Source organism: Panthera tigris, chromosome C2, assembly GCF_018350195.1.
Source record: "Panthera tigris isolate Pti1 chromosome C2, P.tigris_Pti1_mat1.1, whole genome shotgun sequence".
NCBI classification, from domain to species: Eukaryota; Metazoa; Chordata; class Mammalia; order Carnivora; family Felidae; genus Panthera; species Panthera tigris.
In genome coordinates, this window is record NC_056668.1 from 72,056,725 (window position 1) to 72,072,285 (window position 15,561).

A 15,561-nucleotide genomic window follows, 5' to 3' on the forward strand; every position below is an offset into this window, starting at 1 on the left:
CTGATCCCTTATAGGTAAGTCAAATAACGAAAGAAAATCTATTGTACACAACATGTTCTCTGACATCCCTGCAATCTTACAATTAAGTTGTAAAATGTAAGAAAATAACTGAAATATCTCCCACAACTTTAGGATATGAAAAACAAAACTTTTAATAATTAATAGGTCATAGTTAAAATAATAAAAATATTATTTTGATTAACATCTCCTACCGATATAATACGATCTCCTTTTCTGAGCTCTCCACTAAGATCAGCAGGTCCTCCAGCCAAGATAAAGGAAATAAATATGCCTTCTCCATCTTCACCTCCTACAATGTTGAAACCAAGGCCTGTTGAGCCACGATGAAGAACAACTTTTCTAGGTTCCCTAAAAATTAGAAAAATATTGAACACCTTAGAAATTTTATATAGAACTTGACATTCTATCAGTGAGATTTCCCTATTGATAAATCTTATATTATCAAACTATAAAGAAAGCTAGATGAAAGTTAAAAGTGTTTTCAAAACAATGGGGTAGAGATTCTAAGACTAGAAATTAAGGTTAGAAAGTGAAAGGAAAAATCCAAATTGTTTTTTTTTAAATTTTTTTTTTACATTTATTTATTTTTGAGAGACAGAGACAGAGTATGAACAGGGGAGGGGCAGAGAGAGAGGGAGACACAGAATCTGAAGCAGACTCCAGGCTCTGAGCTGTCAGCACAGAGCCCGACATAGGGCTCAAACCCACAAGCTGCGAGATCATGACCTGAGCCAAAGTCAGACGCTTAACCACTGAGCCACCCAGGTGCCCTGGAAAAATCCAAATTGTATATAAAAGCTGAAAACCCATGTTAAAAACCCATAATTTTTGTTAAAAAACAAACATGAAACTAAAACAAAAAGAGAAAACAATGTGGTAATATAAATGACTTAAAGAGCCCTACTCAAGAAATAAACACTTTAGAAATATACTCAAGAAATATACACTTTAGAAAAGTTGACGTTGCACACATTTTATTGCCTATGAACCAGTCACTGCCCCTACTTCCTAGATGTTATAAAAGGCAGATAAGCCTTCGTCTTAGAAAAGGCAGGCCCTTTTCACAGTCTTAAAAGAATGAATCCTGACTAACTTAAGCCAGTCATAGCAATCCCATTCCTCTTTGTTAAGTTGAGGCTATGACCCTATTCTGGCCTCTGAGAAATAAATAAAGCTAAATTTTATTGACATTTCCCAAAGAAAGACAGACCCTAACAAAAACAAAGCACATTTTGTCCCCTTAGAAAGCACATTTGTTTCCTTCCCTACCAAAATAACACCCATACAAAAAATGAACAATAAAATCACATTACTGGTTTGGATATATTATAGTCATGAAGGTAAGACCAGAAGAACCCTAGAGATACTATGCACCTAAGGATTGCTACACAAATGCTAGAACTGTCGATCTCCAAACTTTTTATATAAAATAATTAAATACCTTTACTTCTTAAGTCATATCCCTCTACCTTTCTCTGCTATTCATTCATTCTAAGATGAGCCTTTTCCTCCACCTTCATTTAAAATCTTTGAAATCAGAATACATCTTACCACTACTAATGTTTCACATTTGCTGCCAGTTATATACATAGTTGTGTGAATACCATTTATACCTTCTGGTAAGACCATGAAAATTCTAGGAGATTATTTTAGACATGATGAAATGCAGAATATCATTTGGAATTAGAATGTATCATTTGGTAAGTATTTTAAAAATGTAAGCAGATTTTTCTAGAACATTGCAAAAAAGCTACTGGTAACAAAAGGCTTAACAGGAGTAAGTATTCTTTAAGAATGAATTTTAGGGATCCTTCCATATAATGTGGAATTAATCTTAAGTATTCATTAAAAACTTGAAACAGGCATTTTCTAGTCATTCATTTCATCATTAATCAGCTCTGCCAGTTCACTTGAGTTAACAAAATTATTATTGTAAAACCAAACAATATATTGTTTAGGAAATATTAAACAAATATATACATATGTGAAAGAAAAAATGGAATAATAAAACCAAATCCAGGAAAAGAATTTAAGTTGGTAAGGCAGTGTAGGAGAAGCAAGGGAGAATTAGGGCACAAAATAGGTTTCACTATATTGGTGATGTTTTATTTCGTTGTTAGGTGACAGACTCATAGTTTAAGGTTTCTGCTATGCTTTAAATCATATATATGGGGTGGGGGGTGGAGGGATGGGTTAAATGACTGATGGGTATTAAAGAGGGCACTTGTGATGAGCACTGGGTGTTGTATGTAAGTGATGAATCACTAAATTCTACACCTGAAACTAATATTACACTGTGTGTTAACTGGAATTTAAATTAAAACTTGAAAAAAAATATATATATATATATGAAGCAAAAAATAACAAACCATATATGAATTATAGTTTTACATTAGCAAACAATACATTAAAAATACCCTGCTAAAATCCAACAGTATTTCAGAGGAAAATAAATTCAGATTTTTCAAATATTGTAAGATGTTCAGCATCATTAGTTATTAGAGAAATGCATGAAAATCACGAGATATGTCCCACTTACTACAATGGCTATGAAATAGAACAGAAAAAACAAGTATTGGTGAGGATGTAGAGAAACTGGAACCCTCATAAATTGATGGTGGGAATGTAAAATGGTGTGGCTGCTACAGAAAACAAATGGTTCCTCATAAACAGAAACAAACATACATTTACCATATTACTTAGCAATTCCACTCCTCAGTATATATCTAAAGGAAGTGAAAGTAAGGATGCGAGCAGATACTTGCATGCCAATGTTTGTCACAGCATTATTCTTAATACCCAAAAGGTGGGAACCACCCAAGTGTCCATCAAGAGATGAATGGATAAATAAATGTGGTATATACAAATAATGGGATATTATTCGGCCATAAGGAATTAAGTTCTGATATATGCTACAACATGGATGAATCTTAAAAACATTAGCTAAATGAAAGAAGTCAGACACAAAAGAATTGTAAGATTACACTTATACAAACAATCTAGAATAAGCAAATTTCATGGCACACAGAAAGGAGACTAGACAATAGGTTACCATGGACTGGGAGGACAAGGAAATGGAATTACTGCTTAATGGTTAGAGTTTATCTGAGGTGATAAAAAGGTTCTGGAAATAGTGACAATGACTGCATAACTCTGTGAATGCAATTAATGCTACTGAATCACACATAAAAAAATTAATAATGTAATATACTAAACATTGCTGAGTTGTACATTTTTTTTTTCAACGTTTTTTATTTATTTTTGGGACAGAGAGAGACAGAGCATGAACGGGGGAGGGGCAGAGAGAGAGGGAGACACAGAATCGGAAACAGGCTCCAGGCTCCGAGCCATCAGCCCAGAGCCCGACGCGGGGCTCGAACTCACTGACCGTGAGATCGTGACCTGGCTGAAGTCGGACGCTTAACCGACTACGCCACCCAGGCGCCCCTGAGTTGTACATTTTAAATGGGTGACATGTATGATATGTGGATCATATCTCAATGAACCTGTTAAAAAAAGAACTTTAGAATCATCAATTTTCTGTATGTTGGGTTTTTTTCTTTTCCTTTTTTAAATTGGTAATGTGAGATAACCTCTGAAAGATTACTTAGGGTCAAATTGGGGAGAACTTCTAATGTGAGTGCAAAGATTGTTGTACCTCATTATCTGGACAAAATAGTGTAATTATCAAGAGTGATAAAACACACATTTTAGTTACTGCAGTCATCAACCACCAGATTTTCAAAGAAAAGTAAACAGGTAGACCTGTTGTGTAATACTACAAAGTCCAATACAATATTCTAGACAAAAGATATATAATGAAAAACGATGGGGAACAGCAATCAAGATGCTAATATATTTTTTAGTTTGAAAAATATGCAGAAAAAAAGACAAATATGCAGAGATTAAAGATTAGACAAGCCATTAACTATTTTCCTCTTTACTTTTTATTAAACCCTATATATTTTGTTTATTAAAATAAAACAAATCCAAATAATTTTCATTTATAATCTTTCAAGATACTTATCCTCCTCAATATTAAGATTCTCGAGAGTCTGTTGCTTTGTTATAGATAATGTAAATGCAAGTATGCATAGGAAGAGTCTTTTAACCTCCATACCTAACCCTCATGAATTCAGTTCTGATTTTGTGGTTTGGAATTTTTTTTTTTTTTAAATTTCATCCAAATTAGTTAGCATATAGTGCCACAATGATTTCAGGAGTAGATTCCTTAGTGCCCCTTGCCCATTTAGCCCATCACCCCTCCCACAACCCCTCCAGTAACCCTCAGTTTGTTCTCCATATTTATGAGTCTCTTCTGTTTTGTCCCCCTCCCTGTGTTTATATTATTTTGTTTGCCTTCCCTTATGTTCATCTGTTTTGTCTCTTAAGGTCCTTAAATGAGTGAAGTCATATGATTTTTGTCTTTCTCTAATTTCACTTAGCATAATACCCTCCAGTTCCACCCACATTGGTTGTAAATGGCCAGATTTCATTCTTTTTGATTGCTGAGTAATACTCCATTGTATGTATGTATGTATGTGTATGTATGTGTGTGTGTGTATATACACACACACACACACACACACACACACACACACACACACCACATCTTCTTTATCCATTCATCCATCAATGGACATTTGGGCTCTTTCCACACTTTGGCTATCGTTGATAGTGCTGCTGTAAACATGGAGGTGCATGTGTCCCTTCGAAACAGCACACCTGTATCCCGTGGATAAATGCCTAGTAGTGCAATTGCTGGCTCATAGAGTTGTTCTATTTTTAGTTTTTTGAGGAACCTCCATACTGTTTTCCAGAATGGCTGCACCAGCTTGCATTCCCTCCAACAATGCAAAAGAGATCCTCTTTCTCTGCATCCTTACCAACATCTGTTGTTGCCTGAGTTGTTAATGTTAGCCATTCTGACAGGTGTAAGGTGGTATCTCATCGTGGTTTTGATTTGTATTTCCCTGATGATGAGTGATGCTGAGCATTTTTTCATGTGTCGGTTGGCCATCTGGATGTCTTCTTTGGAGAAGTGTCTATTCATGTCTTTTGCCCATTTCTTCACTGGATTATTTGTTTTTTGGGTGTTGTGTTTGATAAGTTCTTTATAGATTTTGGATACTAACCCTTTCCTCTTTACTTCTATAAAAAGGCACTATTAGAAAACAACTACAAAGCCACGACAGATCAATATAGGAGCACAGCCTAAAGACTTACAGCCTTGAAAATTCTTATCACAAAGAAATAACCACAGGGGTGCCTGGGTGACTCAGTCAGTTAACCTTTGGACTTCAACTCAGGTCATGGTCTTGCGATTCTTAGTTCAAGCCCCATCGTGGAGCCTGCTTTGTATTCTGTGTCTCCTTCTCTCTCTGCCCCTCCCATCTCACGCTCTCTCTCTCAAAAATAAAGAAACATTCAAAAAATAATTTAAAAAAAATTAAAAAAACAAAAAACAAAGAAATAACCACAAACACTGTTCTTTTTGCTAATTTTCACTCCAAACACAATTACTGTGTACTTATTATTAATTAACTTTTCAGTACTGCTAACTATTGAAAAAGAGGACACAGATGAAAATTCCTTCCTATGGGACCCTAAAGAGATCATTGCCTAGAGCCAGGAGTCTGACAGGAATAATTACAAGTATGAAAGCTCAAAAATACTAATGCCAACAACAATGCAATTAATAAAAACATAAAAAGACATTAATTTACAGATATTTAATCTTAAGTGAAATACTTGTGCAAATTATAAAGCAATATGTCTGACATGATGTCTTAATACTATATTGCACAATATGAACAAGATCTAAAATACTTTTTGCTTATTATTTCTCACCTAGTTAAGAGTTCTTTGGGAATAAAAAGCAGTTAAAATTAGATCAAAGTAAATTTTAAGAGTAAGGATATCAAGGATATATACCAAGCAAAGAAAATATCACTTGAATTCTAAACATGATTCACATAACTGCCATAATGAAATTTTATGATGTACACTAGATAGGAATATGTGAAAAGTTAGTTTTAAATATAAATATATTCCTAACTTAGTTTTACCTATGCTAATTTCTAAGCACAACTTACCATTCCTGAAAAAAAGTATTTATTTTAAAAGGGCAGTAACTTATTTGGAATATAAAATATTTTTATATTTCAGCCTCTTCATGAGCCCTCCAATGACAAAAATTAAGGTTTAAGTTCATTATCTATTGACAAAATTTTTTAGTCCTGAAAATTGTGGCTGTCTTATTTGGTTGATTGTAATTCCATCTAACAGTCAACTTTATTTAAGAAAGATGAATGTTCACTTCCTTACCTTGTAATTTCATCATCTCCAAGCACTGCTTTTGAAACAGGTGAGTATCTGGCTGGTGATGCTGGTGTGTGGCCCAAGTAGGAAGATGGGCTAACATGGTTATCAACAGGTTGAGAAGAAGCTTAAAAATGAAGACAGTAAAAAACACTTCAAGTGAAACAAACCATTCAGCACTTATTTGTGAATTACCAATTTCAAGCTTAGTTAATATGTAATTCATATCCACTTATTTATGTAAGTTGGTAGAAAAGACTTATCTATCAGGTAAAAAAATTAGACAAGCTCAAGTTTCCAGATAAAAACTAGTTTAGATATTCAGATCAGTAAGCAAACTTATTCCATCTGGTTTTCTCTTGAGAAAATAGAACTAAAAAGGAGTTTTACATTAACGGATTTGCACAGTGAAATCCAGGAAAGGTCATTCAAAAGACTATCATTTATGAACAGCATATATAGTATGAACATGGACTGGAAGTATATAATAAAATTCATAATTGCAATCACCTACTGAATGAGGGGAATGGAAATAGAGTCTTAGCAAAGAGCTGAACTAGCAAGAGCAAACTTCAGCTTTTTCACAATGTTCTATTAGTTCAATAGATGTAAAAAATAGATTCTACCTCTATCTACAGGAAAATCAAGCAATCATTATTTAGTTATTACTCTTTAGGACTAGGTCTCCCAGTTTTTGGTCACATTAGCATACATAAAAAGGGATAATTCAGTTTAAAGTAACATTTTTTTTTCCAGTGTAATGTATTTGTAAGAAGCAGCCTGACTATTCGTATATTTGGCTGTAATCAGAACACCAATTCTCAGTTTGTAGAGCAACTGTTACAAATGTGCATTGCTATCTTGAACAGATAAGGCAGCATAATAAATAAATAAGACTGATACTTACATTGGTGCATAAAATACCTTATTAGTGAATTTGCATCTCTAATTACAAATAAAAATACATAAAGCCTTTATATAAAGTTTGTGTGTGATAGGAACTGTAAGAATTTTTAATAAGTAACAAAGTTCTGTTCTGACACAAATGAAGTATTGAAAAAAACAACAACAACAACAACAGACATCATTCCTGTCCATGAAAGAGACTGAATACTATTTTAAAAAGTTCAGTTATATTTGGGGATCCTGGATGGCTCAGTTGGTTAGGCGTCTGACTTTGGCTCAGGTCATGATCTCACGGTTCGTGAGTTCTAGCCCCATTTTGGGCTCTGTGCTGACAGCTCAGATGGAGCCTGCTTCGGATTCTGTGTCTTCCTTTCTCTCTATCCCTCCCCTACTTGCCCTCTGCCTCTGTCTCTCAAAAATAAACATTGAAAAAAATTTTTTCAAGAAATTCAGTTATACCTGAGTAATTAATAAATCAATGGGCAGATAATGAAGATGTATCATTGGAAGACAGTACATTCATTTCAAAGTATAATTTACATTAAATTTATAATGATTAGTGACAGTAATGGCCTTTGAGAGTTCTAAAACTGAAGACATTGCTAAAACCACAAATATCTCTAAAATTCTACAATTTAAATGAGGAAAATTTGGAAAAGCAGACTGCAGAGAGTACATTTAAGATCTTTACTACATGAGTGCTTTGGATATCAACTAATGCACCAAAGAAATAAAACTGTCATTTTTCAAGAAACACAAACACATTATTTAAGTCTTACCTTAGCTTTTACATTAAAAAAACTGAAAATCAAACAGGAAACTTAAAATTTTATTAGTACTATCATAACAATTCCTTTCTAGGCAACATAACTGTACTATATACAAATATAGTTAGGTAATATATGAGGAACTTGTACAAAAAGAGTATCTGTGCTCATATAATTGAGAATATAGAGAAGCCCAAGTTTTAAAATTTATTTATTTTGAGAGATAAAGAGAGAGAGACAGTACAAGCAGGGAGGGGCAAAGAGAGAGGGAGAGAGAGAATCCTAAGCAATCTCCTCGATGTCAATGCACAGCCTGTCACAGGGCTTGATCTCATAAACCATGAGCTCACGACCTGAGCCAAAATCAAGAGTCAGACACTTAACTGACTGAGCGACCCAGGTGCCCTGAATAGCCCAAGTTTAGAAATATTTAAAATTAGTATTTCTCAAAGTGTAGTCCATGAGTTAGTCCACCAGAAGCATCAGAATTACCCTGGTTGTTAAAAGAACTGCTTGTTAAAGTATGTTTCTCTGCTATATCCCACAACTATTAGAAAAAAAGAATGTGCAATACCTTTGTTGACTATTATTTACATATAACTTTGAAAAAGGCTGCCTCCCTTCTTACTATCAAGATTCTGATTTAAAAATGATTTTTTAAAATGTTTATTTTTATTTTGAGAGAGAGAGAGAATGCATCCATAAGCGAGGGAAGGGCAGAGAGAGAGAGAGAGAGAGAGAGAGAGAGAGAGGGAGGGAGAGAGAGAATCTCAAGTGGGCTCTATGCTCAGAGTGCAGAGCCCAACACTAGGCTTAATCTCATGAACTGTCAGATCACGACCTGAGTGGAAATCAAGCGTCAGATGCTTAAGCAACTGAGCCACCCAGGCACCCCTAAAATTGATTTTTTACAGACTGTTAGGTTAAATGCTTAATATAGTTCCTTTAAAATATTTAAACATAGGGAAATAAGATAGATTTAAGCAGACTTACAGTTGGTGATATCAGGTGGTGCATAGCCATCATTCATATACATACTTGTGGGTTTTGCCACTTTCAAATAGACAAAATCAGATGTGTTCTTTAAGGCAGTTACTGCTTCTTCATGAGTAACTTCTTCTAAACACACACTATTCACCTAAAAGAAAATCCCAAAAGATATTTGTTTTAGGACATTTTCACTTGCTTTCTGCATTTTGGTTATAAACAATTATACCAAAATACAAAGCAAGAGTGATTTAAGGAATATAAAGGTCTGTGAAAAGAAAACCTATATATTTTTGTCTATCATATCAGGAAATTGTTTATGTATGTTAATGGAATAGCCAATCTTAATTCCAGCCCCTATTCTTCCCAATCCCCGAACCTAATCTACTTTTTACTGTTAGGTATTTGTGAACATATGGGGGTACATTTTAGATTTTTTTTTTTTTTAAAGAAAATGAGACTATATTAAAGTTTTTATTCTGCAACTGGATTTTTAATATAAGGTATCTTAGAGATCTTTCCATGTTAGGACACACAGAATTGCCTCATTTAAAAAAAATGCTGCACATTATACCATGGTTGGTTGTATCATAATTTATTAAGCCATCCCAGTATTAACAGATATTTTAAACTGTTCTAAATAAATGGATTTAGTAAATTTATACCACTACCACAGAATATGAAAATGTCATGCCCATCTACTCAGGCCTTTGCCAACATTAAACAGTATCAATTCATAAAAAAGCATGTTTTGGCGTGCCTGGGTGGCTCAGCTGGTTGAGTGTCCAACTTCAGCCCAGGTCATGATCTCACGGTTCGTGCGTTTGAGTCCCATGTCAGGCTCTGTACTGACAGCTCGGAGCCTGGAGCCTGCTTTGGATTCTGTCTCTCTCTCTCTCTCTCTCTCTCAAAACTAAATAAAAACATCAATTTTTACATCATTATTTAAATTTTCACTTCCACTGTTTAATAGTCAAGTTGATTTTTTTATTTATTAAGCATTCATCTATCTTCTGTTATAGAAACAGAACTGATTTAATTTTTTTTAATGTTTGTTTACTTTTGAGAGAGAGACAGCATGCAAGTGGAGGAAGGGCAGAGACAGACAGACAGACAGACAGACAGAATCTGAAGCTGGGTCCAGGCTCTGAGCTGTCAGCACAGAGCCCAACAGGGGGCTTGAACCCATAAACTGAGAGATCATGACTTGAGCCAAAGTCAGACGCTTAACGAACTGAGCCACCCAGGCATTCCAAAACAACTGATTTTTAGGAAACAGAATTGATTTTTAAGTAGTGAGGTATATCCTGCAACCTTGCTAAACTTATTAGTTCTATCAGTAGGTTCCTTACAATTTTTTTTAATGTTTATTTATTTTTGAGAGACACAGAGTACGCATGAGTGGTGGAGGGGCAGAGAGCCCATGTGGCGCTCAAACTCACAAATCGTGAGATCATGACCCGAGCCTAAGTTGGACCCTTAACCAATTGAGCCATGCAGGTGCCCCAGGATTTTCTACATAGGTAATCTACAAATATAGTTTTACTTTCTCCTTCCCAATATGAATGTCTTTTCATTTCCCTGGTTAGACTCTTCAGTACAGTCTGACTAAAAGTGGTAATTGTGTCTTTCTATACATTTGTCCATTTCATCTAAGGTATTTAATATGTTGGCATACAAATGTTTATAAATAAAAGTATTTCCTCAAGTCCCCTCTTTTATTCCTACTCTTGGAAATTTGAGTCTTCTTTTTTTTCTTGATCAGTCTAAGGTTTGTCAATTTTGTTCACCTTTCCAAACAACTGAGTTTTGGTTTTGTTTATCTTCTCTCTGGTTTTCCTATTCCCTATTTCATTAACTCCGGCTCTGATCTTTGTTTTTTCCTTCCTTCTGCTAGCTTTAGGTTTAGACTGCTCTTCTTTTTGGTAATTTTGTGTTTTTTTTTGTTTTTGTTTTTGTTTTTTTTTGCAAAGAAAAACACTGTTTCCAATGTTTTAAAATTATAATGTACTAAACACTCATTTTCATATATTTTTCATTTCCCTAATTTGTACCTATATAATTGATAGGACAGTTCTTAATGTTTTAAGAAAAATTTTTAAAGATCACATATCATTAACTTTTGCCACAGGTTATTAATATGGCTTTGCAGGGTTTCAGCCACATGGTCATTTTTATAGTCCCACACTACCACGTACAGTGAAGAAAGATTGCCTGCATTTTGAAATATACAGCTATGGTATACTGTTCTTTTGGTGGCCTGCAATGAGCCACATATCTTGGTATTCACAGCCTTGTAAAATCCCTTCCTACAGTGAACCTTGCTTGGCCATGTAACTAGCTTTAGTCAATGAGACATTAATAGTTGAGATGCCAAGAGAGGATTGATGAATGCCATAGAACGGAGTTTGTCTTTTTGGTACATCCGTCTTGGAACCTGATCCCTATCCTGTGAGAAGCCCAATTTAGCCATGTGGAGAGGCCACTGGCTAATAGTCCCAGATGAGCTCCCAGATGACAGCCAACACCAACTTGTCTGCCATATGTGAGTGAACTTGGAAGTGCATTCCTGGCCCTAGTTGACAGGAGACATTATGTGGAACAGAGACAGACTGTCCTGGCTAAACCCTTCTCAAATTATAGAAGTGTAGGCAAATAAATAATTATTGTTGTTATTTTAACCACTAATTTTTGTGTTTCCTAAGCAACATTAGATAACTGATAAAAGAGCTGACAAGATTTGCTAAGGGATTCAAGATGGAGTATGAAAGGAGAATGATCCTGAAGTTTTAGACCTGGGCAAATAGAAGGATAAAGTTCCTATTTCAAGAGATGTGAAGAATGTGCAAGAACAGGATTTAGGGGTGGAGGGTGGTGTATAGGATGAAACTCAGAAGTTCATTCTTAGATACATTAAATTTGAGATGACTCTTGAGACATACAAAGAGACTAGATGACATCTCTTAGAGCTTTTGAACTGTTTAGCCAAGAACCACTGTTAAAAAAATTTTTTTTATTTCAGCCAAGCACAAAATTTAAGTGCATGTGTGTAAAAAGAAAACTGAAGCTCAGAAAACAATACTTATCCCTACCATGTGCAATGAGACTCAGTAAGTTATTTGACCACCTATCAATAGGAAGAAAAAATGTACAAGGACACTTCGATGTTTAGGGAGAAGATGCACCAAAAGGGAGAATGAGAAGGAGTGACCAGTGAGATAAGAGGAATACTATGAAAGAGGGTAACTGTTAAGCACAATGGAAAAAGTGTCTGAAGAAGGAGGAAGGTGTGTCTAATGTCAATTAAAATGAGAACTAAGAATTTGATAATTTAGTGGAATTATGACAACCAAAACCTGACTAAATGCTAAGTCCACATAAATTGCTGCCTTCTCAATCACCAAAACTGATTCTGGAAAAACCATACAGGAAAACACAATACTTAAGAAATTAAAAAGCATAAATGAGAAACTCAGTGGAGAAAGCAGGCTGTTTTGAACTGGTGTGTGTGTGTGCAGAAGAGTAGTTCAAAGTGAGCTCTTTCCTCTTCCCCATTATAAACTTCAAAAACAACAACAAAAACAACAACAACAAAAAAAAACAACAAAAAATAAACTTGAAAACAATCAGTCTATCTCTTTGCTGCAGCAATAAGCAGTACAGAACAGCATATACAGCAAAAGAATCATTTATATATTGCTTAGGAATGTTAAATTTTTTCAAAAAGATTCATTTATTTAAGTAATCTCTATACCCAACATGGGGCTTGAACTCACAACCCCACGATCAAGAGGTGCATACTCTACCAACTGAGCCAGCTAGGTGTCCCAGAAGTGTATATTTTTATAACCACTTTGGAAAACAATATGTTTTTGCTATAGTGTTACTAAGATGATATCCCATGACCATTAAATTCCATGCTTAGGTAAACAGTTAAGTGAAAACTCTTATATGTACATGTTCACCAGAACACACAGCAGCTTTCCCTAGGAGAATTATCCATAATACAAAAAAAAAAAAAAAAAAAAAGGAAATAACCTAACTCACCACTATACCAGACCTAGTTTATGTGTCTTTTTCAGATTCGCCTGAGCCTACCTGCCCACTAGGCCTTGGCCATGTGCTTACTGGAGAGTCTTGGTTACTGCTATTCTCACCTCATCTCCTGCCATTACCAGCTCTTTCAATCTCTTTTAGAGTAAGGGCTGCACTTGGACTTGGGTATGGGCATGGCTGATGTGTTCATAGAGAGCTGTAACATGTCAAAAGCCTGTGTGTGATCTGTCTAGATCACTGAGGCTCTGGTTTTTTCCACCCCTTCTGGGTTCAGAGGAAGTACTACGCTATGGAGAGTATGGGAGCTGGCTTCCCAAGCACTTGCCCACAGAAGGTGAGTAACAGTCCAGAAATTTGGGATAGTTACCACCCATGGGGTAGACTGTACCTAACAAGAGACAGGAGATAAATCCTTTCTTTTCCCTGGATGGCTGGATCTAAGGTTTAATAGTCCCACAACACCTGCCTGAAAGACTGTCCTGCATGATAAGCAATTAGCTACATTTTCTTATGAATTTATGGACAGCTCAGAAACATAGTGTCTTGTATTGACTTTCCCTCATTCCCTGCCTCACCTTTCATTTTGATTCACTCTAGCTTTGATTACGCCTCTCCCAAAAACCTAAGCACGCAGCTTTTCTTCAGGTTTTGTTTTTCTAGGGAACATGGGACATTTATTGAAGAAGATCAGAGAAATAAACTGTAGCATAGTCCCAGAAAAGAGTATTATATAGAGGTGAAATTAACAAATTTTATCTCCAGGCAATAATATGGATAAGTCTCAGTAAACCAATATTGAGTAAAAAAAGTATTAAAAGACTACATACAGCACAATAGCCTTAAAATTTTTTTTCAGAACAAATTAGTATTAAAATATTTAGGCATATGTATATGATTAAACAATTTTTAAAAAGCAAAGGAATGAGACACACAAATTGTTGGTATTGTAGTTTTGGGCTGGGTAATGACTTTAGCAGTTTTCATTATACTATAAATAAAATAAGTTAAAATAAAAGGGAAAAAGGAAAGTCACACATGAGGGATGACACTGTGTTTAAGAAATTCTGTGCATTCAAGTCCCTAACCCTTTAACAAAAAAAAGAGACGGAAATGAGAAAAAAAAATAATAAAAGAAAAAGAGAAGGAAGCTGGTAGAGAAAAATGAAATGGTAAATAAGGATAATACCAAGAATCATTTTTCAGGTTTTGATTAAAGCAAGATCAGTATTCACTCATTTAAATATGAGTGAAAAAATGAGAGCAAAAATTTGTTTAAACATTTTGGCAAGTAGAAATTCTGATCTTCCCCCACCCCCTCCCAAAAAAAGACATCAAAATGATTATTATTTTTAAAAATTTAAATCCAAGCTAGTTAACATATAATGTAATAATGATTTCAGACACAGAGTTTAGTGATTCATCACTTAACATATGATACCCAGTGCTCATCCCAGCAAGTGTCCTCCTTAATTAATGCCCATCACACATTTAGCCCATCCCTCCCACCCAATATCCCACAAGCAACCCTCAGTTTGTTCTCTGTATTTAAAAGTCTCTTATGGGGCGTCTCCCTCTGTTTTTATCTTATTGACATCAAAATTATTTTTAAAATAACAGATTTCTTATACTCACTGCTAAAAGTTTATCTCCAATCTGAAGTTTACCATCTTTATGTGCTGCACCTCCTTCAATGATTTTGGTTACATAGATGCTATTATCCCCAGGAATATGTTGATTTCCGACACCTCCAGCAATGCTGAACCCAAGACCTGTTTGAAAAAAATACTAGTTTTGAAATTTCATCATTTAATGTGAATTTAAGTCCAGAAAGAAATGGCTGAAAACTAGATGAGGATAATCTCATCACACTAATTTTTCTTTTCTTTTTTTTTTTTTTTAAACACAAAAGAATCTATTTGTGTACTTTTAAAATCCTACGTATTTGCTTTGTAGTCAGGGGACAATTATATATATAGGTGTTCCTATAGTTATAAATAAGTTTTTTAGTCCACCCACTCCTGTTACTTCTTAAAATCTTTTTGTAAATGCATTTGTTTGTTAGTTCAAAAAGGCACTACAAAATTATTTCCTTTTGTTCCCATGATGATTGTGCTTCTAACATTTTTAATACCTTCACGAGATTAAAACAATTGAGAAAAATAATAAAATTGTGGTGGGCAGAACGAATAAACTTCAGAAATGTGGATAATTTTGTTCTTTTTCCAATATTCTATGAATTAATTTTAGATAAAGGATTTCTGTAATTCATAAATCCCATCCATAGCTTTAATACCAGACAAATTTGTAGCTTTCTATTCCTTTTTTCATTTTTTGGAATACCACTTCTCCCACAAAGCTACAAATTAGAATCTATTTCATTTTTCCTCAATCCCATCAATGTTTTCAAAACTCAGAAATCACATATAACCGTCCTCATTGCAGATAAAACTGCTAATGATATATAGTTTCTTCTTTTAATTTAGCCTGTGTATCTGCATTTAAT

The 15,561-nt window shown here is 34.6% G+C and overlaps 1 protein-coding gene across 10 annotated transcripts in view; it reads right to left on the reverse strand.

Annotated features, from left to right (window-relative positions):
- The window catches only part of DLG1 (discs large MAGUK scaffold protein 1), a 272,975-nt gene that overhangs the window by 81,703 nt on the left and 175,711 nt on the right, over positions 1-15,561 (reverse strand). For all 10 annotated transcript variants that reach the window (XM_042956289.1, XM_042956288.1, XM_042956292.1 and 7 more), the window contains 4 exons: positions 14,691-14,827; positions 9,009-9,153; positions 6,349-6,469; positions 213-369 (listed from right to left, as the gene is read on the reverse strand). In XM_042956289.1, coding sequence (XP_042812223.1) covers positions 213-369; positions 6,349-6,469; positions 9,009-9,153; positions 14,691-14,827 — 560 coding nt within the window. The remainder of the gene's footprint in view (positions 1-212; positions 370-6,348; positions 6,470-9,008; positions 9,154-14,690; positions 14,828-15,561) is intronic.